This window comes from Corvus kubaryi, unplaced genomic scaffold (assembly GCF_017639235.1).
Source record: "Corvus kubaryi isolate FWS band 111438036 unplaced genomic scaffold, C.kubaryi_AGA036_p1.0 129, whole genome shotgun sequence".
In the NCBI taxonomy this organism is placed as follows: domain Eukaryota; kingdom Metazoa; phylum Chordata; class Aves; order Passeriformes; family Corvidae; genus Corvus; species Corvus kubaryi.
This window is the reverse complement of record NW_024580664.1, coordinates 2,817,683-2,844,116: the sequence shown is the minus strand read 5'-3', so window position 1 is coordinate 2,844,116 and position 26,434 is coordinate 2,817,683. Positions and strand designations below refer to the sequence as shown.

At 39.9% G+C, this 26,434-nt stretch overlaps 2 protein-coding genes across 5 annotated transcripts; one reads left to right on the top strand and one right to left on the bottom strand.

Annotated features, from left to right (window-relative positions):
- The first annotated feature begins 38 nt into the window (after nucleotides 1-38).
- On the top strand, nucleotides 39-10,246 carry DEPDC4 (DEP domain containing 4). Of its 4 annotated transcripts, none has more exons than XR_006015806.1 (10): nucleotides 39-195; nucleotides 1,178-1,604; nucleotides 2,080-2,234; nucleotides 2,769-2,955; nucleotides 4,532-4,758; nucleotides 5,593-5,735; nucleotides 5,955-6,080; nucleotides 7,324-7,402; nucleotides 8,131-9,534; nucleotides 9,852-9,975. XR_006015806.1 is itself a non-coding variant. In XM_042026645.1 (10 exons), exons 1-10 carry the CDS (start codon nucleotides 111-113, stop codon nucleotides 9,880-9,882), a joined length of 1,488 nt encoding a protein of 495 aa, XP_041882579.1. In that variant the 5' UTR covers nucleotides 39-110; the 3' UTR covers nucleotides 9,883-9,975. The 4 variants fall into 4 exon arrangements, 3 of the variants coding, with proteins under 3 accessions (XP_041882579.1, XP_041882568.1, XP_041882557.1); XM_042026645.1 differs by having other exon boundaries at nucleotides 9,507-9,534; XM_042026634.1 differs by lacking the exon at nucleotides 8,131-9,534 and having other exon boundaries at nucleotides 2,083-2,234; nucleotides 9,852-10,246.
- A 4,871-nt stretch (nucleotides 10,247-15,117) lies between these two features.
- ACTR6 (actin related protein 6) lies at nucleotides 15,118-24,150 on the bottom strand. Its single transcript, XM_042026595.1, has 11 exons — nucleotides 23,919-24,150; nucleotides 23,160-23,277; nucleotides 21,383-21,451; nucleotides 19,946-20,069; nucleotides 19,048-19,183; nucleotides 18,898-18,954; nucleotides 18,123-18,221; nucleotides 17,867-17,945; nucleotides 16,999-17,170; nucleotides 16,301-16,439; nucleotides 15,118-15,535 (listed from the first exon to the last, which is right to left on the bottom strand). The coding sequence occupies exons 1-11, from the start codon at nucleotides 23,984-23,986 to the stop codon at nucleotides 15,406-15,408; spliced, it is 1,191 nt and encodes a 396-aa protein (XP_041882529.1). The 5' UTR covers nucleotides 23,987-24,150; the 3' UTR covers nucleotides 15,118-15,405.
- Between the last annotated feature and the right edge of the window lie 2,284 nt (nucleotides 24,151-26,434).

Below are 26,434 nucleotides of genomic sequence, written 5' to 3'. Positions count from 1 at the left end.
CCCGAGCTCGGCTCACTTCCGACCCGCAGGGGCGGCGCTGGGCGCGGCCGGGGGCGGCGGGCGGGAAGTGATGTGCTCCGCCAGCTTCCGCCAGCGGCCCGGCCGCGGCCATGGCGGGGTATTTGACTCCCCGCTTCAGGAGGATCCGCAGCCAGAGCGAGTTGCAGCCGCGGCGGGGGAGCGGGCGGCGCCGAGGTGGGCGAAGAGCGTCGTCCCCGTCTTTCCGCTGCAGCATCTCGCGCGCAGTGTTGGAGGGGCCGGGGAGCGGAGTGGGCTGCGAGGGGCCGGTGCCTGCCCGCTGTTTGTGTTGCCACCCCTGGCTGTTGGTGCCGCGGGTGGGGCCGATGGCCGGCGGCGGGCAGGGCGGGGCTAGGGCGGCTCGGCAGCTGAACGGGGCGGAGAGGAGCTGCCTCCGGCTGTGCCCCTGGAGCTGAGCTTACGGGGGCCGCCGCTGGTAGGGCTGGGCGTGGAGCTGGGCTGGGTGTTCCGACCCGGAGGCGGGGGCGGTTAATGCGCTGCAAACGCTCGTTTGGCGTCTGCTGAGCTGGGCGCGATGTGTGAGGATAAACTGGGGGCTGGGGAGCACCTCCTCCGGCTGAGGTTGAGATCGCTGGGTCTGCTCAGCTGGGAGAAGAGAATGCTCGGGGGGGTTCTCTGCAAGTAGCTAAAGAGAGAGTGCAAAGAGGATGGAGCCAGACTCTCTTCAATGGTGCCCAGAGAGGTTGTGATATCGTGTGTGGACATCTGCACTTCTGGAGATACTCAAAACCTGCCTGGACGTGGTTGTGGCCGACCAGCTCTGGGTGGCCTTGCTTGAGTAGGGAGGTTGGACTAGATGGACCCCAGAGGTTCCTGCAAGCCTCGGCTGTTTTATGATTCTGTAATGATTTAATGTGTATGTACACAGCACATACATACAGTATGCATGGTCATAACAATAACAAAAACCCCTTCCTCGCCTGTTTTTAGTGGATTTTTTTTCTCTTCTCTTGACTCTACCATAGTGGGTGTGAGTCAGCTTACAAGAAGGACTGAGTCATGAAATATTTTCTTTGCTTTGTAAAATTCAGCTGATTTCTGAATATTTTTAAAGATATATAACTAAAATCATAGTGTAATTTTTTTTAAATATTAAAGGTTTATAAATCTGTGAAACTTTAATATAAATATTTTGCAGATTGTGATGGTCCTTTTCAAGCAACTCAGCTGTGGAATAGTATTATACATGCCCTCCACAATCAAGTGGAAATCAAAAGACGTAGACAACACCTGAAAACATATAGAAACTGTTTCACTGGCTCCAATGCTGTTGATGTGGTACTGAGCCATCTTATGCAAAGCATGTACCTAAGCTGCAATGATATTTCTCGGCTGAAGGGAGTCCGTGTATGCCAAGCATTGATGGATCACAAAGTGTTTGAGCCAGTTGGAGCCAAGCTTTACTTATTCAAGAATGGGAAAGAAACAGAGTTTGAAGACACAGACACTAGTCTCTATAGATTTGTAAATAGCAGTCTTGATTCTCTTCTTCCAAGAAAAAATAAGGACAATGAAAGCTTCTCTCCTGAACGAATCTGCAAACAGAAAACAAAAAGATGTTCCAAGTGAGTTTTTCTGATGTATTCTTTCTCTTTTTTCTTTAATAAATTAAGGAGGGTTACCTGTAGATGAAGTTACGTCTGTCTAAACAAGGTGTTATGCCAAAATTGTAGATGCTACCACATATTTTTGGGTAGAGTGCTTGCTCTGCCCTTTGTTATTTGGAATAGAGTCCGGCAGAGTAGCATAAGCCTAGGAGTAATTTGATTTTGCAATCAATTGTGCTGAAATCTGGGAATTAGCAGGAATGAGCTAGTTATTGAAAGCTGGTAAAAGAAGTGGAACTAGCAAACAGTATTTGGAATCAATATCCTTGCCCTTTCCACAAAGGAGATTTAGATGATAGGAATTCTACTAGCAGGATAGACTCCAGATATAATGAAGCCCTAAAATTCTGATTTAAGAACAATTCAGTAACAGAAAGACAAATGTGTCCTAATAGTATTTGTTATACACCTAACCTTTTCTTCACTCCCTAAGCAGAACAAAGTGTGACACAACACTTTCAAACCCCTTAGCATTGGAAGTAGCTGATAAAAAGAGGGTTGAGGAGCTTCTTCAATCAATATACGTTCACGCATCTTCACCTCCGAAGATCATGGTTAATGAACCAACTCGCCTGCTTTCAAAAGGAGGTGAGGACTGAATTTTTTCTTTTTACAACTTGATTGTTCTTCACTGTATCTTGGATTGAGTGCCCCATTTCTTTAAACAATGCTCCACAGAGACCCAAATTTAACCTGTCACTAATGACAAAATATCTAAATGAGTGTTAAAGGAGTTAATACTTGTAGTAACTAAACAGAAGGAAACACAACAGGGTTATGTTTTTGCATAATTGTGCTATTTATGCAAATACTACTTCAGAAGGAAATAGGTTTTAAGACTAAGAATATCTTTATTGTATGATTCCTTTGCTTTTCACTTGTCTTTTTTTTTTTCTTCTACTAATTAGAGTAGATTATTCGGAATCCTAATATGATGGGGGAGACTTTTTTTTTTTTAGTGTTCGTATTTTGATCCCTTCTTTCCTGACAGAGCAACTTCACACTACACTGTTACTCTGTTTTCTTTGAACACGTAAAATATTCTTGTGTGCATAAAAACAAAGGTTAGCTGTTTACATAAGATCTTATTTCTGAGGGTTTTTTGTTTGTTTATGGTATCAGTAATAGAAGATGTCTGGAAACAGCAAACTCTGCTACGACTGCTGCAGTTAATTGATGTTCCCCTTCTAGAAGATATCTTGGTGTCTTCAGTGAAGACAAAATCAGACAGTTTTGGCAAAGAAGACGACATGATTATCTCAAATACTTTCCTGGACAGAGAGGTTATGTGTAGCTTAAACTTGCCCGAGTAAGTTATACATCTATAAAATGAATTTATTAGTGAAGGCTTTATTTTACTCTGGATCAAAGATTTGTGTTAAGTGAACAAACAGACATAATTATGCTTGTATACTTGTAGACAGGGGTGGCAATAATGTGATTGACTTATTTTCAGAAGTAGTAAGTGATTTCACAGGAAGTATATGTTTAGAGTTGGACATTTGAGCATTTTAAGTAAACATTAAAACTTTAAGCTCAAGTGTTGTAAACACTCCTAGTTTCTAGACCAGATTCTTTACTCTTAGGTCTCTGTAACAGATAGTAGGACTTCAAAAATTTTATTCTGAGGCTTTTTGTTTGTTTGTCACAGTTCCTGGTGGCCATGCTGTGAAGATACAAAGTCAATAAGTCATCTTTTGTTAGCAAGAGAAGAGGAGAAACTAAGCTGTAGCACTGAAGAATGTTTATGTAATGAGAGTATAAAAGCAAAAGTGGCTGCATGTTGTCAGTGCTCTTTTCCTTAAATCTTCTCTTACTTTTGTCATGTTCCTGTTTACTTAAACTAATCTCTTATCTTGCATTTTCCTTGAATGAATATGTCAAGGCTCATGTGAATGCCTTTAGGAATTATTATTTGTGTCAAATCAATACAATTTTTATCTGCAATTTCACAAGCTTTGTTTCTGCTCTCCATGATAAAAATAAGATTCTATGGATCTTAAATAATATTTGCAACCTGTCATTGGTTCAGATCAACTTATTTTACATCCAGAATCATATAAAATTACTTGTCCCTCTGCCCCACACATTTCTATAATTTTATATTGTTTCTGTACATGGTTGAGACTTTTTCCTCTGATCTTCTGGCTTATTTCAACAATGAATTATCCACCTGAATTTCAGTTTGTTCTTACATTTTCTTCCCTTAGTTAAGATTTACAGACAACAGATACTTGTGAAAACTTATGCCTTTGTAGTAGATCATATAGTAAACTGCTTCTGTAGTCTTCTGGAATTTAACCTACATTTTTTTTTCTCTTTTTTCAAACTGTCTTTTTTCTCTTCTGTAAAGATCCAGTCCCTTGGTTTTTTTCACCCTGGTTAGCCCTGGTGAATTCTCAGTGTGTGTGTTGGAGTAATGGTGGGGTGGTGTTTGGTTTTTAAATACTAGCTGAATTCCTGGGTCAGTGACAGTCTGTCATGATTGCAGCTTGATCTGGGTTTATCTCAGGTGTATTGCCTTTAGCATAGGAAGAACATGGAAGTTGCTCATTTTGAGCAGGTCCTTGAACTGCTGTAGTGAAATAAGTTACATAAACTGCTTAATAAACCAGTTCAGCATTGTGGTTCATATATGTGACTACACCTGCATGGTTATGTCTATCTAGTTTTCTTTAAAGGATTAAATGGACCCTGAGATAGCTCAGTTGTTTAGAGCATGGTACTAATTACGCCAAGGTTGTGGATTCAATCCCACTTACTTAAGAGTTGGGCATGATGACCTTGTGTGTCCTTTCTGACTCAGAATATTCTATGAACCTGTGAAAATAAAAATAAGTAGAGCATTTTAAAGCAAGCACTAAAACTAACTTTTCCTTCTACAGGCTTGACCGATGGCTCTATGCTGCCATTGAATGCTTGGAGTATTTTCCTGACCAGTTCCTAGTGATGGTTAGTGAGCAGTTACCTCAAAGCACTAACAACCCCAGCAGTCTGAATACATACAAAAAGATTCTTTTTGATGTTATAATGAAGTATTACACTCAAAAGAAGGACTCTCTTCTTGCCACTCAGGATCTTGATATTCACTTAGGAATTATAGAACTTATAGGTAAGAGCAACCTGGAACAAAAAATACAGGTGAAAGCTGTGTAGAGGATGTCACTAAGCAACAATTGACTGAATCATGACACCATTTGCAGTGCCATTGCAGGTGTACTTTTTGGGTTGGACAGAAATGCTCAAGATCACTATTGAGAACCTCTACTCAAGACAAGAACAAATTTCAAAGTTAGATCAATTTGCTTAGGGCCTGGTCCAGCTGAATTTTGAAAATCTGAAGGATAGAGATTCACCAACCTCTGTGGGTAACTCTTTCAATATGTAACTACTCTCGTTGTGGAAGTTCCTTACCCCAAGTCAGAATTTCCCTTATTGCTACTTCTAACTAATAGCATAAAACTAAAATCGTTGCTATGAAGTTTTTCATGTTAACCAGAATAAGGTTTTTAAAGTTCTGGACTTAGGGTCTTTTTTAGTAACAGAAGTTATTTAAAATGATAAAAGGGACTATTGAGAACCCTCCCATCATATGCATACAAGTAAACCAGAAGGGTTTCATTTAAATACAAGTTTAAGATAAATCCTACCCTAAATAGGCTTTGTTGCTACTTCAGTCCTATTGGGTTGTTGTGCCTTAACCCCAACTGCCAACTAAGTGCTACAAAGCTGCTCACTCACTGCCTGCTGCCACCCTGCTCCTGGTAGGGGAGGAAAAAGTAAAATTTGTGGGTTGAGAAAAGAATCCTTTAATAACTGGAACAAAATGAAATTTTGTTTGGAAGGAAAACCTCCCAAAAGTTGAATTATTATTGGGATTTAAATAAGTACTCATGACTCTGAAAATGAATAGTAACATTGGATGTGCTGTTTTACTCCATTGCAGAAAAAGGAAAAACAGATCACGCTCTAGAGGCATTACAACTTTATTTAAAATTATTAGCACCAAATATTAGTGAAGAACTGCACAGGCTCCTTACATTCCTAGCCATTGCGTCGGAATCTCATGGCTACAGATTGCAAAAACAAGTAAGTATCTGTTCTGCTTAATGTGAAGAATAGCACTTTTTCATAGTAAAGCTATCATTTTTGTCCAGTTAGAAGTATTCTGTTTACTGCCTTTCTGTGTGATCTGTTTTAAAACAAGTATCAAGGTGTTCTTCCCACTGCTAGCATCCTGTTATACTTAGTCTTTGCTAGGACACTGCAATTCTATCTAATGCCAAATCTGGGTACTGCTTTTTCTAGTTTGAGAACAGATTTGTGATCATCAAGACTTGTACAAAGTTCATCTTGCAAAACAGGACACTGTCAAAACTACAGGCAGAACTGCTGACTCAGTTTCTTATGGACAATCACTCTGAGCTCTTCAAGGTATCATTCTCTTTACATCATTGGCTTTGTTGTTTTAAATGTTAAATGCCATGAGTTGCCTTTTTTGGAGTATGGCAGGTCTGTTCCATTTGTTACAGTTTAACAGTAGAGCCAAACAGGGTGAGAAGTTATTCCAGGCTATAGAGGACAGATTTTTGAGAGCTTTGCAATCCTTTATAAATTATATCCTCTCTTTATTTGCATGATTTGTATTAGGAAAATATTTAAAATACTAAGAATTTTTGAAGGGTCATTTTGGGACCTTGTTCCTAATGACTGCCTACTAAATATTTAGGTATCTTAGTGTCTTTTTCCTTTAGAAGTACACTGTTGTACTCTGAGTGGTATAAAAATGGCATGCCCTTGTACCCCAGTGTATGTGTATAGATTTGACAGCTCTGAAAGATCCTTCGGTATTTTGCAATGTTAACTTCTAAATTAAAGAAAACAAATAGAACCACAAAATGGTAATAGCCTTTTTATTAAATTTGATGAATTGTGTAAAGATGTAGACTTTTTATGGTCTCCTTTTTTTATGTTCCATCATATTGTCACATGTGAAAAGATGAGACTTTACCATACCCTATAAAAATAAACTTCACAGGAATTTGGTTTCAGTAAAACACTGGTTTTTATTTTTATGCAACACATCAATTTCCACTTCTGACTTCAGGTCAAGAGACATGGGAGAAGGTACTTTTTATTTTAATTAGCTCCAGTTTAGTTTGAAGTATTAAGTGATTAGTGAGAGTTTTTTTATGTGTTAATATACCAATCCTCAATTTTTTTTTTTTTTTTTTTTGGTTTTTTTTTTTTTTTTTGTTAAGGATTCTGACGTGAGGGTTCGGGTTTTGATTCCCCACTGGAGTTGGGGCCAGAACTGTGTAGCAGTGACAGCAAGTGGGTAGTGGTTCACTGACAGCTGCAATTGAGAGCCTTAGCTGAAATCAGCTTGTTTTACACTACAGTTTTTGCCATGGAAAGCAAAATCTAGTACTTTTTGCTTCCTATTTCTTTGGCCAGAAGATAGGAAATACCAGAAATAAACACATGTATCTTAGTGAAACTATTTGTTCTAGTGCAATTCTGTGAGAGACTTTGAATGTGTACCTAAATAAATGTAGGCATAGATTCTTTTTCATTTAACTAAGTGTTTTTAAATTGGTAATCTGAAAGCTTTAGATTCTCAAAATACAGAAGTATTGCTTTTGTAATTTTTTTCTTTGTTGTGTTGTATTTTCAGGCTCCTTTAACTCTTCTGGAACTAACAAGTAGGAGACTTCAGAGTTTGCTAGAAGGGCAAGATCCAGATATCAATTCAGGTAGATGATGTGATACATTTTTATTGAAATTATTGTATACAAACTGTTTTATCATCACTTGACTATAATTTTGCATAGACTGTTCTTTTCCTTTGTTATAAGTGAAGCATTAAGGGGATTAGTGACTAATGCACTAAATACTAAATTATACGCTATCAACAAAAGTGGTGTGAATATTGAGAACAAGGATTCTATTAATTATTTAGTTTGGATATATTACAATTTATTTATTTATTTATTTATTTACCAAATAATTACTTCTGGAAATAGTAGTGCAAAACATGCTTCCTGAAGTGATTTGCTTATAATTTGGTTTGTGAATTTGATGTGACTTTGTATTTAGGAACAGTATTCTTTTATTTTTGCCACAAGACACCTAGAAATTCTCACAGAACTCAGTAGTTCAAGGTTCTGATAGATGACTTGAGCACGTACTTTGTTTGTTTACTGTTTTGACTAAATGTTTTGAAGAACTTTCTTCTTTTTCTGTGTAAGTACAAAGTTTATTAAGAGCTTAGGACTTACACACCAAGTGTCAAATACCTTCCTTTTAGGCTACACTACCCTTCTGTATGTGGGGTTAATGCTTTTCAGCTTATTTCTTTCATGAGCTAACATTCCATCTGGCCTTGCTGCCAAAAATATCTTGCAACACTGATTAAAAGGGTTGGCCTAAGTAACTGAATTTCTCTCTGACTCTTTACTTTCTCTGACTTCTGTATTGCCAGTGCATTGTGTGCTTAAACACTGAAGAGAAACCACTCAGGAACCAAGTAACACTAAGTTATTTTGCTGTGTAATACTATATTTAATACAGCAGCTGCCTGAGAAGTAGTTTTGGTACACTCATTTACCATCTGTGTTGGGTTCTGGAATGAGTCCAAATTCCTTCCAGTTCAGTGTTCTGAGAATCACATATTGTGAAGCCAAAGAATCCAGAGATGAGCAACAGAGGAAAGGCTGCCTGTCTGTAAGATTCTTGGAGCCGGGGTGATCTCCATGAGCACGTTGAACAGACAACTGAAGTACAAACCCCATGCTACGTTTTTCCTACTAAGTTTTGGAGTCCCAGTCTGTAAATGCATATAGGTTCCATCTACTTGTTGAAATAGTTAGTTTGATCTGATCGTAAGCTCTCCGGCATGGCATATTCCTGTTTGCCTGTGTGCCTCATAGTCTGGTGCCTCATTTTCCCTTTTCTCATGAAGGAGACAGCAGAAAAATCTTTCCTAGAAGCTGTTGAGCATTCTTAGCTGGTGAACTTCTTAAATCCAGGTGGGAGCAGGAGGGAAGGCTGGGAGACCCAGATAAGAAAAGGGGTCTGTCTATGCAGGAGGGTAATCCTTAGGTCTGCTGGAAATAAAAAAGACTAAAACCAGTGCGAGAACTGGGGTTGGTTTGAATCTAGTAAGACACTTGAAACCACAAGACTAAAGGATCCATGCTGAAGTTTTAAGAGTTAAATCTCTTTCCCAGTTGTTAAGCTTCCCCTTTTGAAAGAGCTGTCTTTTTTTCTTCATCTGATTCTACTATACCATAAAAAATATTGATGTTTGACAAACTTACTGTAAAAGAAGGGGAGGACAGCTCCTTGTGAAAACTCTTGACAGCTCAGGTTAATACTACTATGTGAAGCCTAAAGATGATGGTGTTTGTAAAGAAGATTAGTAAGCATTTTTTCCCCTTTAGGCAACTGACACTTGTTCAACCAAATTGCTCTCTAATATCTATGGGAAGGAAAAGAGTGGAGAAGTAGCTGAATGCCAGTCTTTCCTCAGGCCAGAACTCACCTGCCCAGTGATGGGGCTTGAGTCCTTGCAGGGCAGTACTTTACTGCAGAGATTCACAACCTTTTTATAGCTAAGATATGCTTGAGTTGAGTATTTCTCAGGGTTGTTCCTTGCTCTGCCCTCACCCTGAAACACTGCCTCTTGGATCAGCTCTGCTTCTGCTGCCCAAACCATGCTCAACTGTCTATTCACCTAGAAGCTCCTAAATTCTATTCCTGATTTTTGAAGTGTGGTTTACAGGCAACTGTTTCTCCAAAGTATTTGTTCACTTGCATTAGATACTGGGCCTTGCCACAGATCTGATTTACTTACAGGGAATCTTTGGATCCTGACAAATGCAAGGTACCATTCTTGTTGTGTAATGCTCTTCATTGTGGTTTCTGTGTGAGAACTGTATTTGCTCCTTGTCTTGCAGGCCTGTGTGCAATACAGAATCATCTATGATACTGTGCTTGTAACACTGCTTTTCAACTTTATTTTTGCAATTAATGTTTAGATTTCCATCCATTCTCAATGGAGGGCTGTATGTTTCACATTGATTGTAGATGTAATCACATCTGAACTGGAATATCAGTATACCTATGTTGCTTACCATGTTTTTTAACACGGCTTTTACATGATGCATGAAACTTAGTCTGAACCTCTGATTTCTTACAAAGGCTTCACCTTCTGTCAGCGCATTACACCTAAAGAATATGAAGATCAAAAACAACAAACCAATCAGCATCTTCTAGCACTGATTCAAGAGATGGACAATGACCCTACTGTTCCTTTGAAGCAAAAGAAGAAATTAATCAAAGAATTCCGAAAATACCATTCTCTTGTCTACTGTAGTGGTTGTAAAACTACATGCGAATTTTGTACTCCGAATGGTTAGACTTCAATACAGCCTTTTTTTAATCTTTTTTTTTTTTTAAAAGAATGGAGGAGGCACATGAAAACTGGTCATAAAAAAATGTTTTCTTCTTGTGTCTTTACATCTTCAGTTTCAGGAAATTACAACCATCAAAATTACTATGCTGCTAAAAAGCATTAAATCTAATTAATCTTTTAAGTAGAATACACTTCCTTACTTGTAATTTAGTAATAGCAGCACACTGCTTGGGCTGCCTTCAATTCAGGGTTTGGCACTTTTTTCCATCTGTCCTACAACTCCACGGCTTTCTATCTGAGCCAAGTCTATGTTCTGAGCCATGCTTGGGTTGATAATCAGTAGGGGGTTTTAATCTTTTCTATCCGAATTAATAATAATCTAATCTTAAACTGTAGGTTATGACTCCTGTGGGTATTGTAAAAGTGTACAAAGTGTGTCAAAAATGTTGGAAGCAGTGGGTTTTGAATCTGCAGCAGGAAAGATTTATTAGGCAGGGGAGCTGTGTGTGCTTGCAGTCAGTAATTAGAGCCTGTTGTTACTGCCTCCCCACTCTGGCAGACTGAGCTGCTGCTAATTCAAGTAAAAAATTACATTTTGAAGAAACATGAGAAATAATGGTCTTGTTTTAGATCTCTTGGTATATTTGAGTAATTTATTTTAACATGAGAATATTTTTATAGTGTCCAGTTATTTATCATAAATACTTTGGTAATGTTTATGAATTCATAGGGCAAAGCTAGAAAGTATATTGGCCTGTCTTGACACATTGATGGTTAACTGTACATCAACAAGGAAGTGTTGATCCAAATCATTCATAGAATGGTTTGGGTTGGAATGAACCTTAAAGATCATCTAGTTCCAAACCCCCTGCAATGGGCTGGGACACCTTTCACTGACCAGGTTGCTCACAGCCGTATCCAGCCTGGCCTTAAACACTCCAGGGATGGGGCATCCACAACTTCTCTGGGCAACCTGTGCCTCATCATCCTCACAGTGAAGAACATTTTCCTAATCTAAAATCTAAACCTATTCTCTTTCAGTTTGAAGCCATTCCCCCTTGTCTTGTCATTACAGCATGCCCTTGTGAAAAGGCCCTCCCCAGGTCTCTTTGTAGGCTCCTTTTAGGTACAGCAAGGCAACAATTAGGGCACCCCAAAGCCTTCTCTTCTTCAGGCTGAACAATTGCAATTGTCTCAGCCTTTTTTCATAATAAATAAATATGCAGTATAGTGTGATAGGGGTTGTATTACTTCTTCCATCCTCGCAACAGGCATTTAGTCACATATTGGACAAAGACACAAAGAATTGGTATTGGAAGGGACCTCTGGTCTAGTCTCACCACTCAGCTCCAAGTGGAATCGATTAGTGCAGGCTGCTCAATGACTTTTCCAGTTGAGTTTAGAGCATCTCCAAGAACAGAGATGCCACAGCCTATTGGATGAGTCTGGTCCAGACTTTCACCAGTCTCATAGTATTTAAAAACAAGCAAACAAACCCTGCAATAAAGCAAAAAAACCCCAACCAAAATAAACTGCCTTATGCTTAGGTAGAATTTCTTGCACTGCCTCCTGTCCTGAAGTGTCTGGCTCAGTCGTCTTTACTCCCTCCCCTGAGTATTCTCAAGGCTAAACAATCACAGCACTCTCAGCCTCTTCCTTGTGTGACAGATCCTCCAATTCCTTATCATTTTCATGGCCCCATTGCTGGACTAGCTCCACTATAAGCATGATTTTTTTTGTTGTGAATGTGCTGCTTTAGGTATCTCCATCCTCCCCTAGGCTTCAAAGGTAGTCAAGTCAGCAGGATACCAAACCTTTCTTAAAACAAGTGCTCTTTTGTTTTATAAATTTAAATAGTTACACTGTTAGATATAAACAACACAATCTCTTACCTGTACACTTAGTTAACTTGCATATTTGAAGTAGCCTTATTTGAATGCCTGGCCCTATTGGAAGTCAGGGAATATAGTTGAAATCTCTGTCCACGAATCCCTGTTTATGCACTTGCTATTTAATTGTGACTCACCAGTGTGAAATAAATAATTTCTAGAGGAGGAAGAAAGTCCAAGTTTCACCTTTCAGAGGTGAATGCCCTAATCCCTACAGGGCTATGTATTATTTTTCTAGCTGTGTGTGGGGTTTTGATCATTCTCCTAGAAGAGGGAGCATATACAGAAGCAGCTTATTGGGAATTGTACACAGGAAAGTATTTCCTGACCAAGTGCTTCTGGTGTTGAGTAGTGGAAGAAAGGGGTTTTAGGAAAAAAACAACTAATCTCTCTCTCTTTCTCTCTTTCTGTCCTTAGTCCCTTTACTGCATCTTACTCAAAATACTAAACCTGGTTAACAGGGAGGGGTGATAACAGGGTCATTTGTAGGCTACACAGGCTGGGAATTGCTTTGGGGAAAACTGTGTTTTTAAAAAACAAACTTGCACTTTGTGACTTGATCAGAACTTTCTTGTGCTAATTTAAAGATAATAAAGAATTGTATAAAAAGTGATGAGTCTTATCATTTCATAGTGTGTTCATAAGGAAGAGGCAGCTCAAGGGGTGTAGAATCAGGTATTAAACAGTAAGGAAGTGTTCCAAGCAGTAGTTTATAGCTGTCATGTGGTTCCCTTCAGTTCATGGGACAAGAAGTTAAGATTGATCTAGTTCTGTAAAGGAAAGGAAGAGCTCAAAACATACTCTGTCACATACTCTGACAAGAGGATCTACTAACCTTTAATCTTCTGTTGACAGAAGCCTGTTATTTTACATCTAAGGGCCCACTGAACAGAACAGGTTTGGTGAACTAGAGACTACTGGTTTTCAATCAAATTCCAAAATGATAAAAATTTTATTGGACTTAAGAAAGTTCTGTCACATATTTTTCACAGTATTTGACACAGAATCATGTGGTAGGGAAACTTGGGACCTGTCACTCATTTCTGTTTATGATTTCTAGCATAGAGCTATCATATTAATTGTCAGTATGAATTTGTTTGAAGTAGAAAATTTTCAGAGTGAAGAGTTTAGTTGATTTGGTAAGATTTGACTTTTCAGTACATTCCTATCAAAGCACAAGTGATGATGCCACCTTTAAAGGAGGCTTGCTTCTATTCATAGAGCATTCATGTTTGCTCCTACCAAGGAAAAAGTTCCATTAGTGCTTTCATGGGAACAATGAATATGTTTCTTTAAGTCCCAGCTAAAGCATGCTGATATTTTCATGAAGCAGTTCATTAAAAAAACGAGAGCTTGGACACAAGGACTTCTCCACATGGCTATCAAAGTAACAGTGTACCAGAATTACTCATGTCCTACGCAAAGTCATATAATCTCTGTCCAACAATTTGTAGGTGCTGGTCTCATGCCTTCACACCCTAGCTGCCTCCTCTGTGGCTCACGTAGCTGCTAACAGCAGGAGGAAGGTACCCCTTTCATTCCTTTCAGCAGGTTATAGAGTGTCTCGGGGTGACTTTATGATGTGTATCCCGTCTCGCTGCCCTATGCCCAGAAATTAATTTGTGTACCTTTCTATGCCTTTAAACCAAGCCTGAGAGGGGGAAGGAAAAACTGAGCAACACTTTTTCAAAGCAGTTTGTAGCTTGTTCAAAGTCACACAGAGATAGAGACTTTTTTTTTCAGCTGCAGCAGGAGAGCAGGAGGGAAGGGAAGCACCCGGCTTGCTTTCCTTTCCAGCCAGCTTTCGGCAGTTTTTTCCTCAGCTCGTTTTCCTTCGGAGAATTGAACTTTCATTTTCCTGGGACTTTGGTTTTTTTTTCCTTTTTTTCTCTGCTGGACTGTTTCAACATCAGAATACATTGGGAGGACTTTCCACCAAGGCCTTGGCCCTGGAGGTGGGCTCACCACCCCGTCTCAGCTCCAAGGAGGGGGAGAGAGAGACTACGGAAGGACTCTGAAATCTTCCCAGGTTTCTCTCAGTAGGGCAAGGGGTTTTATTATTTGGCATTATCATCCTTTTCCTGTGTGTTTGTTAAATAAATAGTTTTTGTCTCTTTCCTTCAAGGAAAATTTATTTTTCCCGAACCTGGTGGGGGAGGGGTGGTTGTGCCTTCTCTCAGAGGATATATTTCTAAATTTGACCAAACTGGCACATGGAGGAAATCAACCATGAGCTGGCAGTCCAAGTAAAAAAGATCATATTTAAGAAGAAAGATTATCTCCCATTCTCTGAAGCACTGGCTACTCTTTGATGTTGCCCTTAAGGAAGGTAGCCAGGTAAGTGCACTGTGTATGAATACTTACTGGTTTTATGTTAGGGCGGACATGACAGGGAGTATGAGACACAACAGGATATTCCTCTGCAAATCTGAGACCACCAAGTATCACCAGACCTACTCCAAAGGCAATTTTCCTGCAGCCCGGTCAAGGTCAGTGTCAGCACCAGTGTGTCCATTATCCACCCTGTCCAAGTGCCCATCTCTGTCCCAGCTATCAAGCAAGCCAGCTGGGGCACCCCTAATGAGCCTGGCCCTCCCAGCCTTCTCTCTGTAGCCCAGGCTGTTGCTCTTCCCTCTCCTGCATGCCGTGCTGTACAGACTGATGGCAGAGTAACAGAGCTTTTGCTGCCAGAAATAACAAGTACTGGGGTATTTGTGTTGATCTAGGATGCGTGGATCATCACCCAGGACACAGCTGCAGGTTTTGTTCACCTTTGTGGCACCTTTTTTCAGAAAGGTGAGGGGAGTGACAGGAAGCTTATTTGCTCAGCCGTTGTTTAAAACAAAAAACAAACAAAAAACCCCACAACCTAATAAACTAAAAACCCTTTAGAAAAACGGAATGTTCAAATTACTGTTTTCTCAAAGCCTAAGTGTATTGTCAATAGCAGTGGTCACATTTCAAGTATATTTCTCTCATAGCTACTCACTAAAATAAGCAAAAAAAAAATTCATTTATTTCTTTTCAGGAGAGGCAACATCAAAGGCTCCGTTTGAGATGTGTTTAATGCCCTTTTAGTTGCAGGCATAAGTTAAAATAATGTTAATTTTGAAAGAAAAAAACCAAAATCATTTCTTCTCACTATGTATTAGCATCACACCAGTACAAGCATTTGATATTTTTATTGCCTCATGCACTGAGGTTTTCTGCAATAAAAATAAAATGAAGCTATCAGAAAAGATGAGAACATAATGAAATCACAATGAACATATTATTTCATAGTATTACACTTGTAAAACTTTATTTCTAAACTATTAAAATTATTTTTTCTCAACCCAATTCAATACAGGAAAGCTAAAACACAATCCTAGCTGATGGAAGAGAGGTTGTAGTACAAAGAATTCCATTCTTAAGTAAATCAATGGAATAACAACATATTCAACTATGCTACCTATATATCAAATTTCTCTTCACAGATATTGTGTCCATGTTCTTCATAGTCTTCTCTAGTTACTATCATGTCTTCAAAATCATCATTTTCAGAAATGAGCTTCCCACCTTCCCAAGAATAAGTAATAGGGCTGGAAAATGAATAAAGTTATTGTTACTCATCTATAAAATCATGTAAAATAGAAGTATGCAGTGATGATTTCCAGGACTTTTATTTAGCCATACCTATTTAAAACTACATTTTTGATTGCTAAATCAAACCATTCCACTCCAGAGAAGTTATGAGACAAAGATTGAAATTTTAGCAGGACTAGTTGACTTGGTTTTTAAAAAAGGGCCTCTTTGAAGGCAGGTGTGAAGAGGGAACAACATGGGTATGTCTTTGTATTTACTTTGCACAGATCATAATTCTTTAATAGTATTTAAAAATACTCCTTAACAACTTTTTTAAAAGTAGATCTTTTTTTTGTGCATTCAAATTATACTTGTTTTGTCTCCACTCCTGCAAAAATGTTACCCCTTCCTAATCCCCGAAGTGGCACATTAATGACATGAAAGCATTCGGACGCTGCTGTCAATTCTTCTAAGTAAAAGACTAAGCTCCACCTAATGACAATACAGTCTTATTTATCTGTTTACAATAAAAAGGCTGACCCTAAAAACACTTCCTCAACTTTATTAGCTTACGTGCAGAACAAGCAGGTGATTTCTAATTTATTTGGTTTGTCTGAAAATACACTGATTTAAAACATTCTTCGTGCACAATTTTTGTTCACTTAATATTTAAATGAATGCCTTTACTCAATCTATCTTTTTAATCAGCAGAAGGAACCCTACTTCACTGTTTGTTCCACTAGAAAGATAAACTCCCTTTTATTTAGGAGCTTAGAACTCACTTCTCAGGAAGAACAACGGAAACATCATAGTCAGTAGGAGTTAGACATCGAACTTCAGAATAAACCCGATCTCTGAAGCCTGGAAAAAGGGTGTTTCCCCCAGTCAGAACTATGTTCTTGAAGAAATGAGGCTGCATTTCTGTAAAATAATTAAGTAAATAGGTAGTTAGAGACTGAACATGTATCTAAAGATTAAAGGTGGTGTTTTTTCCAATTTTGTTATGAATTAGAACAGAAGTAAGAAATATGCATACAAAAAATTTATGATCATCTAATAAGCGTATTAGTTAAATCACCCTGTGTTCTTCCTGATTTCAGATTTTGGTTTTGGTAACTGCTGTTTTCTTATATTGTCTATTAAATTTCATGTTTGCCAACACTATTCCCCTTTCAAAAGGGATTTTAAGTGACACAGGGTTTTTAAGAATACATTAATAGCCTAAATGCTGCCATACTTACATGGTATCATAAAACCTATGAAAGTCTTCTTTGTAATAATAACAATAATCCCCTCTACATAATCTATGAAACGAAAGCCTTAGTATTACTTCTGACAAACAGCAGTCAGAAAGATTTTATTCTTTGATGCTTAAATTACTGAATTTTGGTCAGTTTCACACCAAACTAAACCAACCCATCACAACATCCCTCCTTCTCCCACCCCAGCCTGTCCTTTTCAAAATACTTTCAGGATATACCTTCAGGTAAATTCTGAATAGAATAAACAATGGCTTCAGGAATTCCCATCTCTTGAATGCCAATATCCGAAGGATGGAAAAGTATTTCTGGAACTGCAAATCTTTCATTTGTTAGACGAAGTATTTGTTCACCAGTCTTGTATTTTCCACTTAACACCATCTCTTCCCTTGGCTAAATTAAAGACATAAATAGTACCCACTGCTTAAGAAAAGAAATCACATTCTAGAATATTCAGCTAATCTATTTCATGTCCTGCAGAGGTAGGCAGTGTATGCTACACTGTCATATTATCTATCAGCAAATCTTTTAAGAATAATGCATTCTCTGGTATTAAATCTGAAGTGACTTTGCTCTTACCAACTGTAGTTTCGTCCAAAGCAAAATAAAACTGGTATGCCTGAGAGTGGCCTTAAAATATAGGACTGCTTTCAAAACTATGTCTGGGTCAGTAAATGAGATAAAACTGCTAAATCGTCTTCATTGGTATTTCAGGCTCTTCTATAACATGACTTTGAACCTTCAACCTATTAGGTTATTTAAATCTAATTGAGAGAAACTTTAAAAAAACATCAAAGCAGAGAAAACATTTCATAACTTAAGGTTAAAAAACCCAAATACTGATATGGGTAAGTTGTAGGACAGAGCACAAACAGACAAAGTGACAATTGTTGAACAATAGAACATAAAATGCTATGCTGGGAAAACAGCATTTTGTTTTCATCCCAACTTACTAAGGAGAAACTTTACCAATTAATGCATAGCACAGAAAGATGTTACAATACAGCATTAGAAAAAAGGGAGTATTTCTAACCTCTCCAATAGACTTGTGCAGGGGAACAGTCCCAAAAACTTCAAACCTATCATTACCTTGCAAAATCCCTTTTTGATTGTGCTGAAGTCTGGCAAAACATAATCCACCATTACAGTATTTTCCTCTCCTTTCAATCTGAAAAAGAATGTAAAATTCAACAGAATAAAGAACAAGTTCTAAATTCCAGCTATTTATACTGACAAGACTTCTTTAACTGGGAAATTTTCTGATTAAGAGTATAGTTTTATTTGTTTGTACAAACAGATTATTCAGAAGTACCAACTTTTACGTTTAGTACCATTGTATACATACTTGGCAATGTCCATGTCTTTGTAGAAGTCTTGAGAAACATAACACACATCTTCTTTCACTTGATTAATTACGTGTGTTTCATCCATAACATGTAGCTGCCTGTGAACAACAAAAACCAAAACCACAGAAGTTTGAGAATAATTGAGTGTTCCATTTCCTGTGCAGTTTTCCACTGGAATTGAGCAACCATTGTTTTCCAGCCACAGGAAGCTACTGTCTCAATACCTAAACTTGTATTCAATTTACAAAAGCACTCCTGGCCTACTGGAGCTTAGTATTTTCCTGTTTCAGAGTTCAGTAAATAGATTAACCTCCATTTGCCCATTGTCTTGCTAACAAACATAGCTGTACTCCTGCAATTAGCTCTCTCAGCAAGGACCTTTACCTAGAAAAAGTTCCAAGCTAAAGGATCCTAATGAAAGGTTGATCCTACTGCATTTTATTTGCAGTATTGATACAATCAGTCAGCAAAATGACTGATGATCTACTGAGACACCTCAGAAAATATGTTAAGAATTGTGTAATTGTGAACACACAGGTAACCTCAGCAACTTCAAAAGCACTGGCACTTTGAAAAATAACAGCCTAATTCCTGAAAGGGTTTAAATTCTTCTTAATTCATCTTGATCTTAAGGTCAAGATGGTAGCTATCAGATAATAACAGACAAAAAATTCCCTTCTCCTTTAAACAGCAATTAATCTAAAATTCACAGAACCAGTAAGAACACCCCACATTCATACCAAGTTTTAGAGTGAAAAAATTAGCATGCTTTACCTGTAAGAGATGATCTCCTTTAGATGGTTGGTTAAGAGTTTCCCTCCAACATTAATCCTACAGAAAAAGAGTAACATGAGGAATTCTGTCATTAACTTCAGGCACAGCAAACAGTTTTCTAGAAAACATATATTGTATATATCAGTATACCTGATGATTGCCTCTTTCTTCTTCTTACTTCTGCAATAAGGTACAATGTGGGTAAAAGAGTATCCGCTATCCACAATGATACAACACAGCTCAGATGGATTATCCCGGAAATACCTGTGTGCACTAAGAGCCCCAGCTGAAATACAAGAAATTTAATTCCATTTTTATATGAACATTTAGAATTTACAGTGATATGAAGGTGTACTTGCTTCATATTTTAAATGCCTTTGACAGACTTTCAAGACCTCAATACAAAATACTATGGCCAACGCCTGAATTAATTTTGACAGTGGTTAAAACTGTTGTATATGGCCCCATTTGATCTTTTTCAGGAATTACAGTCCATGTTCAGTTTCCCCTGAAGTCCAAGCACACTGATCACGCTACAAACTTATCAAACTTATCTAAAGGAGTATCCTATGTCCAGTTATCGTTCAGAGGGGGAGTATTGTTGTTTACACATTCCCTGTCAGATACATTTCAGGATTGTAACACTGCGTTTTATTTGCTAACACATAACAAAACTAAACAAAAAACCAATCCTACCCCCCAAAAAATGGAAAGCTATCAAAGACTTCATGCAAATTTCTGGCAGATTTTTTTAAAATGCTGTCCCATTTCAAAATCCATCTGTTATTTCTGTCATCCTTACTGTCCTCAAATTTCCTGTAACTATATACCATGACACTCTTTAGAAAGTAGTACAAGAGTACAGATGGAATTTATAAAAGAAGTAATTTTTAAAATGTTTAATCTGCTTTTACTCAAGAGCCAGGAAGCAACTGAAGTAATTTTTTTACTATGTATATATATGTGTGCATGTGTGCTTGTTTATTCATTTATTTAAAGGGTTATGCTTCAAAATACAAAAATGAAAACTAGAAGGAGATATACTCACCATTTACTCTAAGAACTGCTTGAAATTGATATTCTTCAAATAGAATTTCATTCATAGACTCTTGTATTGAACTGAAGTTAAAATAAGGTTCGGTAATAATAATATTGGTATCTACAAAATCCACCTATGAAAAACACATTATGATTGTCATTGCATAAAACTTAGAAATTAATAATCCCTTACCACCTTTAGCAGCAGTGGAAGATCATGTAAATCTGAAGACATGATTACTACTTGCCATATCTGTTTGTAGAAGCTAAACTTAGAATGTTTTCGCTTTTTTAAAGGCTTCATAAGCAGTGATACAAGTTTATCTAATTAATGGGTAAAATACATAATAGAAGGGAACACTTTCATGCATATCCTGATTCTGTTCCCATCCTTACAGATTGTAATCCAGCATTTTAAAGAGACACCACAAAGGAACACTACAATTCTAATGTAAAATACGTTACACTAATCCTGTCAAATACAGAAAGTCTCCTTGACAGCTCAGCACTTGCACCACGAAATTACTCGTCTAATAACCAAAGTCCTGTACAGTGAAGAACCTGTAATAAAGTTCCCAGTGACCTCCACCGAGGCCAGCAAAAGATCCTGGACTTTCCATGTTTATCAGTATCTGAAACACTCCTTTAGAGAGGACTTCATAGGGTTACTTCAATCATAGCTGGATATGGCCCTAAAAATATTACCAGCCCTATCTCTCTGTAGTCTTCATTAATGAATTAAAAAAAAACCACCTCAAATCCATGACTACATTGAATACAGTTCCAAAACTACAATGAAATTTATGTATCAAAACCCAGCTCTCTATATTTTTGTGTACAGAGACTAAGCTAATTTGAGGCATTACTTTCATTCTCAGTATGTAGGTGCTAGAAAAAACCCAAGAATTTCCAGAGAACATAACATTTTTAAAAGAAAAAAATAAAGGAAAGTCTTAATACACTTCCGGTGCTAAATCCAGCTTGTGTGATATGAAAAATAAAGTATCAGATATTTATATTTTATACCTTTAAGTTATTCATGGGTAGGAAATGGCTAGCCAAAGATGATTACTAAATGTGTATGTATTTTGGCCTACTGACCCAGCTCATCCCTCCCTTTTACACTAACTATTTCTTGATCTCTTAACTACATTGTATCTGTCTGTGATTATTTTTTATTAACTTGAATTCTTAATCATATTGATACAAATTTCTTATGGGAGCTGCACTCAGTAACAGTACATACATACAAGACTAAAAAATTTAAATGTTTTTTAAATTCTACACCAGAACTCAAAAACGCTTTCAAAAACACAAATTCCTATGATTTCTAATTGAAGGCATTTTCAAAGAGAACAGTAAGATCACCCGTCCTACTTAATATTTGTTAATTCCATTAGTCAGTATTTAATCTACACAAAATATGTAATTAAGAAAAGGCTCTTACTTGATACATTTCTTTTCCAAAGAGATAATCCCAAACCTGTCTCTGAACATCCCAGTTCACCAAGTAACCCTGTAGGAATTTAGAAACATATTTACACTGTTTAGAAAAAATAAAATCATACTTTAAAAAAAAGTTGAACAACAAATAATTGACACCAATAATATAAAAATTTGAGAGTTAAAATGTCTAAATTTACATTTTTACGCTAAGGAGTAAACGTTACATAGGATTAAGGTATGTCACAAATACTCTCCATTGATATGTTGATTACTGCACTACAAAACCAATTTACATTGTGTTTTCTGTATACATTATTCTTTTTGTCAGAAGCTTGTCAGTGTTCCTCAGTGCCAGGGAAGGTTATGGAGCAGATTACTTGGAGTGCCATCACCCAGCATGTAGAGGACAAACAAGTGATAAGGTCCAGTCAGCACGTGTTTATTAAAGCTTGACTAACTTGTTCTCCTTGTATGACAAGGTGACCCACTGAGTGAGGAGGGAATGGATGTGAATGTTGTCTACCTGGACATTTTAGTAAAGTCAGTCAAGTCCCTGACACCATTTCCCACAGCATTCTCCTGGAGAAGCTGGCTGCCCATGCCTTGGATGGGTGAACTCTTTGCTGGGTAAAAGACTGGCTCAGTGTCCAGGTCAGAGAGTGGTGGTGAATGGTGCTACATCCAGTTGGCATCCCCTCACCAGTGGTATTCCCCAGCGCTCAGTATTGGGGTCCCTGTTATCAACAGTCTGGACAAGGGGATTGGGTGTACCATCAGTAAGTTCACAGAAAGCACAAAGTTGGGTAGGACTGTTGATCTGCTGGAGGGTAGGAAAGCTCCATAAAGATTGCTGGACAGGCTGGATTGATGGACTGAGGACAATCTTATGATGTTCAGCAAGGCCAAGTGCTGGGTCCTGCACTTGGGTCACAACAACACCATGCAGCACTATGGGCTTGGGGCAGAGTGGCTGGGAAGTTGCCCAGTGGAAAAGGACCTGACGTTCCTGGTTGACAGCAGCTGAACATGAGCCAGGTGTGCTCAGATGGCCAAGAAGGCCAATGGTATCCTGGCCTGTATCAGCAATAGTGTGGCCAGCAGAACCAGGGTAGTGATTGCCCTCCTGTACTTGGCACTGGTGAGGCCACCCCTCGAATCCTACTTTCAGTTTTGGGACCCTCACAACAAGACATTGAGGGACTGAAGCAAGTCCAGAGAAGGGCAACAGCTGGTGAAAGGTTCAGAGAACAAATCCTGTGAGGATCATCTGAGGGAGACTGTCTAGCCTGGAGAAAAGGAGGCTCAAGGTGGACCTTATCACTCTCTACAGTGAGCTGAAAGGAGGTTGCAGTGAGGTGGTGGTCAGTCTCTTCTTCCAGGTAACAAGTGACAGGACCAGAGGGAATGGCCTCAAGTTGCACGGGGGAGTTTTAGATTGGAAACATTTTCTCACCAACAGGGCTGTCAAGCACTTGGCACAGGCTGCCCAGGGAACTGGCAGAGTCACCACCCCTGCAGGTATTTAGAAGATATGCAGATGTGACACTTAAGGACATGGCTAAGTGATGGACTGGACAGTGCAGGGTTAACTGTTGGACTTGATGATCATAAAGGTCTTTTTCAACCTAAACGATTCTATGACTGTTAAACTTCACACTGCTGACTGATTCTTTTATGACACTACATACAACCCTGCAGTTGGGACATGTGGTATGAAAAGTATTCCTTAGAACAATTTACATTTGGCTGTAATGTTAAACTGAGGATATCTTACTTACTTTCTGAAAGGGAAGAATATAAAAAAGGCCAGAGGGATCCTTAATTTCATCCAGTTGATTTGCTGTAAAGGTTTTCAGGCGTGCAGTCTTTGATCTGAACTGACAGTTGGGAATAACGCTGGGAAAGATTGGGAAGTCTCCTATTAAACATGGTGTGAGGCACATTCGCTTTCTTCACTCCACTTTCACAAACAAGTGTACTTTCAATAATATTTTTTGCTGCTGTATTTTGGCTTTAGTCCATTAACTGGAACTAGTCAGGAGGGAAAGCTTTAATTTCTGACAACTCCAGTGCAGAGGAGACACCTTTTGGAAAACCAACCACCACCCCCACCTCCGCCATACACTTCGCTGAGCTGCAACCACCACCCCCTGCCCCCTGCACATTAAGAAGAGCGCCAGGGGTTCTCCGCCCACCCCGGCCGGTGGGGCACGGTGTGACACGGTGTGACACGGTGTGACACGGTGTGACATAGTGCAACACAGTGGGGCACGGTGTGACACGGTGTGACACGGTGTGACACAGTGCAACACCGCGGGACAGCGCGACACACCGGGGCACGGAGGCGCGCGCCGCAGGGGCGGGGCCCGCAGCCGCCGCAGGGGCGGGGCGGGGCCAGGCCGCGCCTCTCGGCGGCGAGCGCAGGCGCGCTGTGCCGGTGGGCGGCCGAGGGGCGCGGGGCCGGCGGGGAGCGGCAGCGGCGGAGAAGCCGCGAGGGGACGCCGAACGCCCGCCCTCGCCCTGTCCCGTCCTCTCACCTGACGTTCGCGTGGCTGTAGCCGATCTTGGCGTTGTAGGCGCCGTTATCCAGCACCAGCGTCGCCATGTTCCCCACGGCGCCACGGCCGCCGCCGTCCCAGTATTGATCCGCCACCGCCGTGGATCTCTACGGTGACCATAGAGCGGAGGAGCAGCGCGCGCGGGGCCCGGCGGGACGCGGGAGTGCCGGCAGCGCTCCGCCTCTGCCGTGGGGCGCGCGCCCTGCCGGTGACGCTGGCGGAGCTGTGGGAGCCATTGGCCGGGCGTGACCCGGCAGCGCTCGTCACACGGGTGGGCGGGGAGGGGACACGGCGTCATCGCGGACAGCGCCCGGGCCGGCCGCACGCCTCGCCCGCGCGGGCAGATGCTTCCCTGGCCGCCGTCAGCCCCGCGGGGGCGGCACCGACCGCTGGGGACGGGACGGGACGGGACGGGACGGGACGGGACGGGACGGGACGGGACGGGACGGGGCTGTTAGGGCGAGAGTGCGGTGTGGCGGTGGTTTAGTTACAGAGCGCCCTGCTTCGGGTGTCCCTGCCGGCTCGGGATGCTGCCGTGCGGGAACCCCGCGCCTCGGGAGAAACGTGATGAGTGGCCGTCACACTGAGAAGTGCGCAGCAACGCGGGCCTGGGCTGTGTAAGAATGGGACAAAATGAAAAGGGAGACAACTCTAAATTCCATCATCATTATTTTACTGTTATCGAATCACAGAAGCAATTAGGTTGGAAAAGACCTGAGATCGCCCAGTTCAACCTATGACTGAACACGATATAGACTAGACGGTGGGTCTAGGTTCCATGTCCCGCCTTTCCTTAAATACCTTCAGGGATGGTGACTCCACCACCTCCCTGGGCAGCCCATTCCAATGTCTAATCACCCTTTCTGTGAAACAAAAAAAAGTTCTGCCTGATACCCAGCCTAAACCTCCACTGGCGCAGTTTAAGAGTAAGTCCTCTCATCCTGTCCCTGGTTGTCTGGGAGATGAGATCAATACCCAACTGGCTACAACCTTCCTTCATGTAGAAAGTTGTTCTAAGCATGCTGTAATTAACACTTTTATTATAAACAGTATGGAAAGCAGTACTACTGGAATTCTTTGTCCCTGACCAGCTTTTGTTTTACTGAAGTCTGTGTAATATAGCACACACCTTTATAGAATCACAGAACCATAGAACAGGACCAGGTGGAAGGGCCCTTGAAAGAGCATCTGGTCCAACCTTTCGTGGTAAAGGGAACCGTGATGAGATAATCTAACACCCTGTCCAACATCATCTTGAAAACATCCAGCAATGGGAACTCCCTGAGGAGAGGTTTTTCCAGTGATTGGTTGTTCTCACTGTGCAAAAGTTCCCTATATCAAGATGAAAGCTCTCCTGGTACAAATTAAATTTGTTGCCCTTTGTCTTCCTGTGAAGAACCAGCCTCCATCTTTGTAGTCACTCTTTAAGTACTGCAATACTGCAATGAGGTCCCCCGTGAGCTTCTCTAGGCAGAAAAAACTCCATCCTTCAGTCTTTCTTCATAGCGTGTGTTCTTGAGACCTTTGATCATCCTTATGACCTCAATTTGGATGCTCTCCAGTAGTCCACAGATTTTTGAATTGCTGGGAGCAGAAGTAGACACAATACTCAGGTGTGGCCTGAGAAGCACCAAGCAGAGTGGGATGATCAAGTTTCTGTCCCTGCCAGCAATGCCCCTGTGGGTGCAACCCAGGATCTGCTTTGCCTTCCTTGCTGCAGTGGTGCACTGCCAAGTCCTGTTCAGCCTGATGTCCATCCAGACCCCCAGGTCCTTTTCCACAAGGTTGTTTCCCTGGCACACAGGTCTGAGCCTGCACTGGGCTCTGTGGGTACATCGTCTCATGTGCAGCACCTTGCACTTGTCTTGATGATGAATTTTGCTCTATTTATATGTTTTTACTTAAAATCACTAGTTCCTTTGTTGTAAAATAGAAAGTAAAATAGAAAGAGCGTTACAGTTTTGTATTTGTGTGTAATTGACTTTCCTTAACTTAAAAATGTTACTCTGTATGATGACTCTCTGCCCTAAGAAGTATCAAGTGTCTTTCCATGAGCTGGGATGTTCATTGGAACACATGGCAATCTGCTTTTAGACAAATCCTCTTTATGTGCTTGTAAAGGAAGTGTAGCTTAAGGACAGCATCCTTAATCCTGACTCTAGCAGATATGTTATTTGATTCTTGAGAAGAGGTCACAGGAATTATCAAGAGCTTGTTTTTCAAGTTCAGGAGCTCTTGGGTGCTTTTAAAGAACACTGTAGGTTGTTCTCCTTTTTTGCCTACTGACAGGTATAGCCATAGTAAATTTTGGGTTTGTAATTAAAATCCAAAAGACACAAACAGAATAGTAACAAATTATTTAGGTATTCAGTGTTAAAGAGAAATAAAATAAAATAACAAAATATTAACTCTTAAAATTGCAAGACTTTTATTTTATCCTTTTATTAATATAAAGTTCTTAGAATAATTGTTTAGATTCAAAAAAACCTAATATC

What these genes read in the sequence shown, in the direction of transcription:
- DEPDC4 (XM_042026623.1), top strand. Translation starts at nt 111, where the DNA reads ATGGCGGGGTATTTGACTCCCCGCTTCAGGAGGATCCGCAGCCAGAGC. An exon ending in GGGGAGCGGGCGGCGCCGAG is followed by an intron (nt 196 to 1,177) that starts GTGGGCGAAGAG and finishes AATATTTTGCAG; the next exon opens with ATTGTGATGGTCCTTTTCAA. An exon ending in AGATCCAGATATCAATTCAG is followed by an intron (nt 7,403 to 9,851) that starts GTAGATGATGTG and finishes TTTCTTACAAAG; the next exon opens with GCTTCACCTTCTGTCAGCGC.
- ACTR6 (XM_042026595.1), bottom strand. Translation starts at nt 23,986, where the DNA reads ATGGCGACGCTGGTGCTGGATAACGGCGCCTACAACGCCAAGATCGGC. An exon ending in ATATTCTTCCCTTTCAGAAA is followed by an intron (nt 21,452 to 23,159) that starts GTAAGTAAGATA and finishes AAATTCCTACAG; the next exon opens with GGTTACTTGGTGAACTGGGA. An exon ending in TCAAAAAGGGATTTTGCAAG is followed by an intron (nt 17,171 to 17,866) that starts GTAATGATAGGT and finishes TCTTTAATTTAG; the next exon opens with CCAAGGGAAGAGATGGTGTT.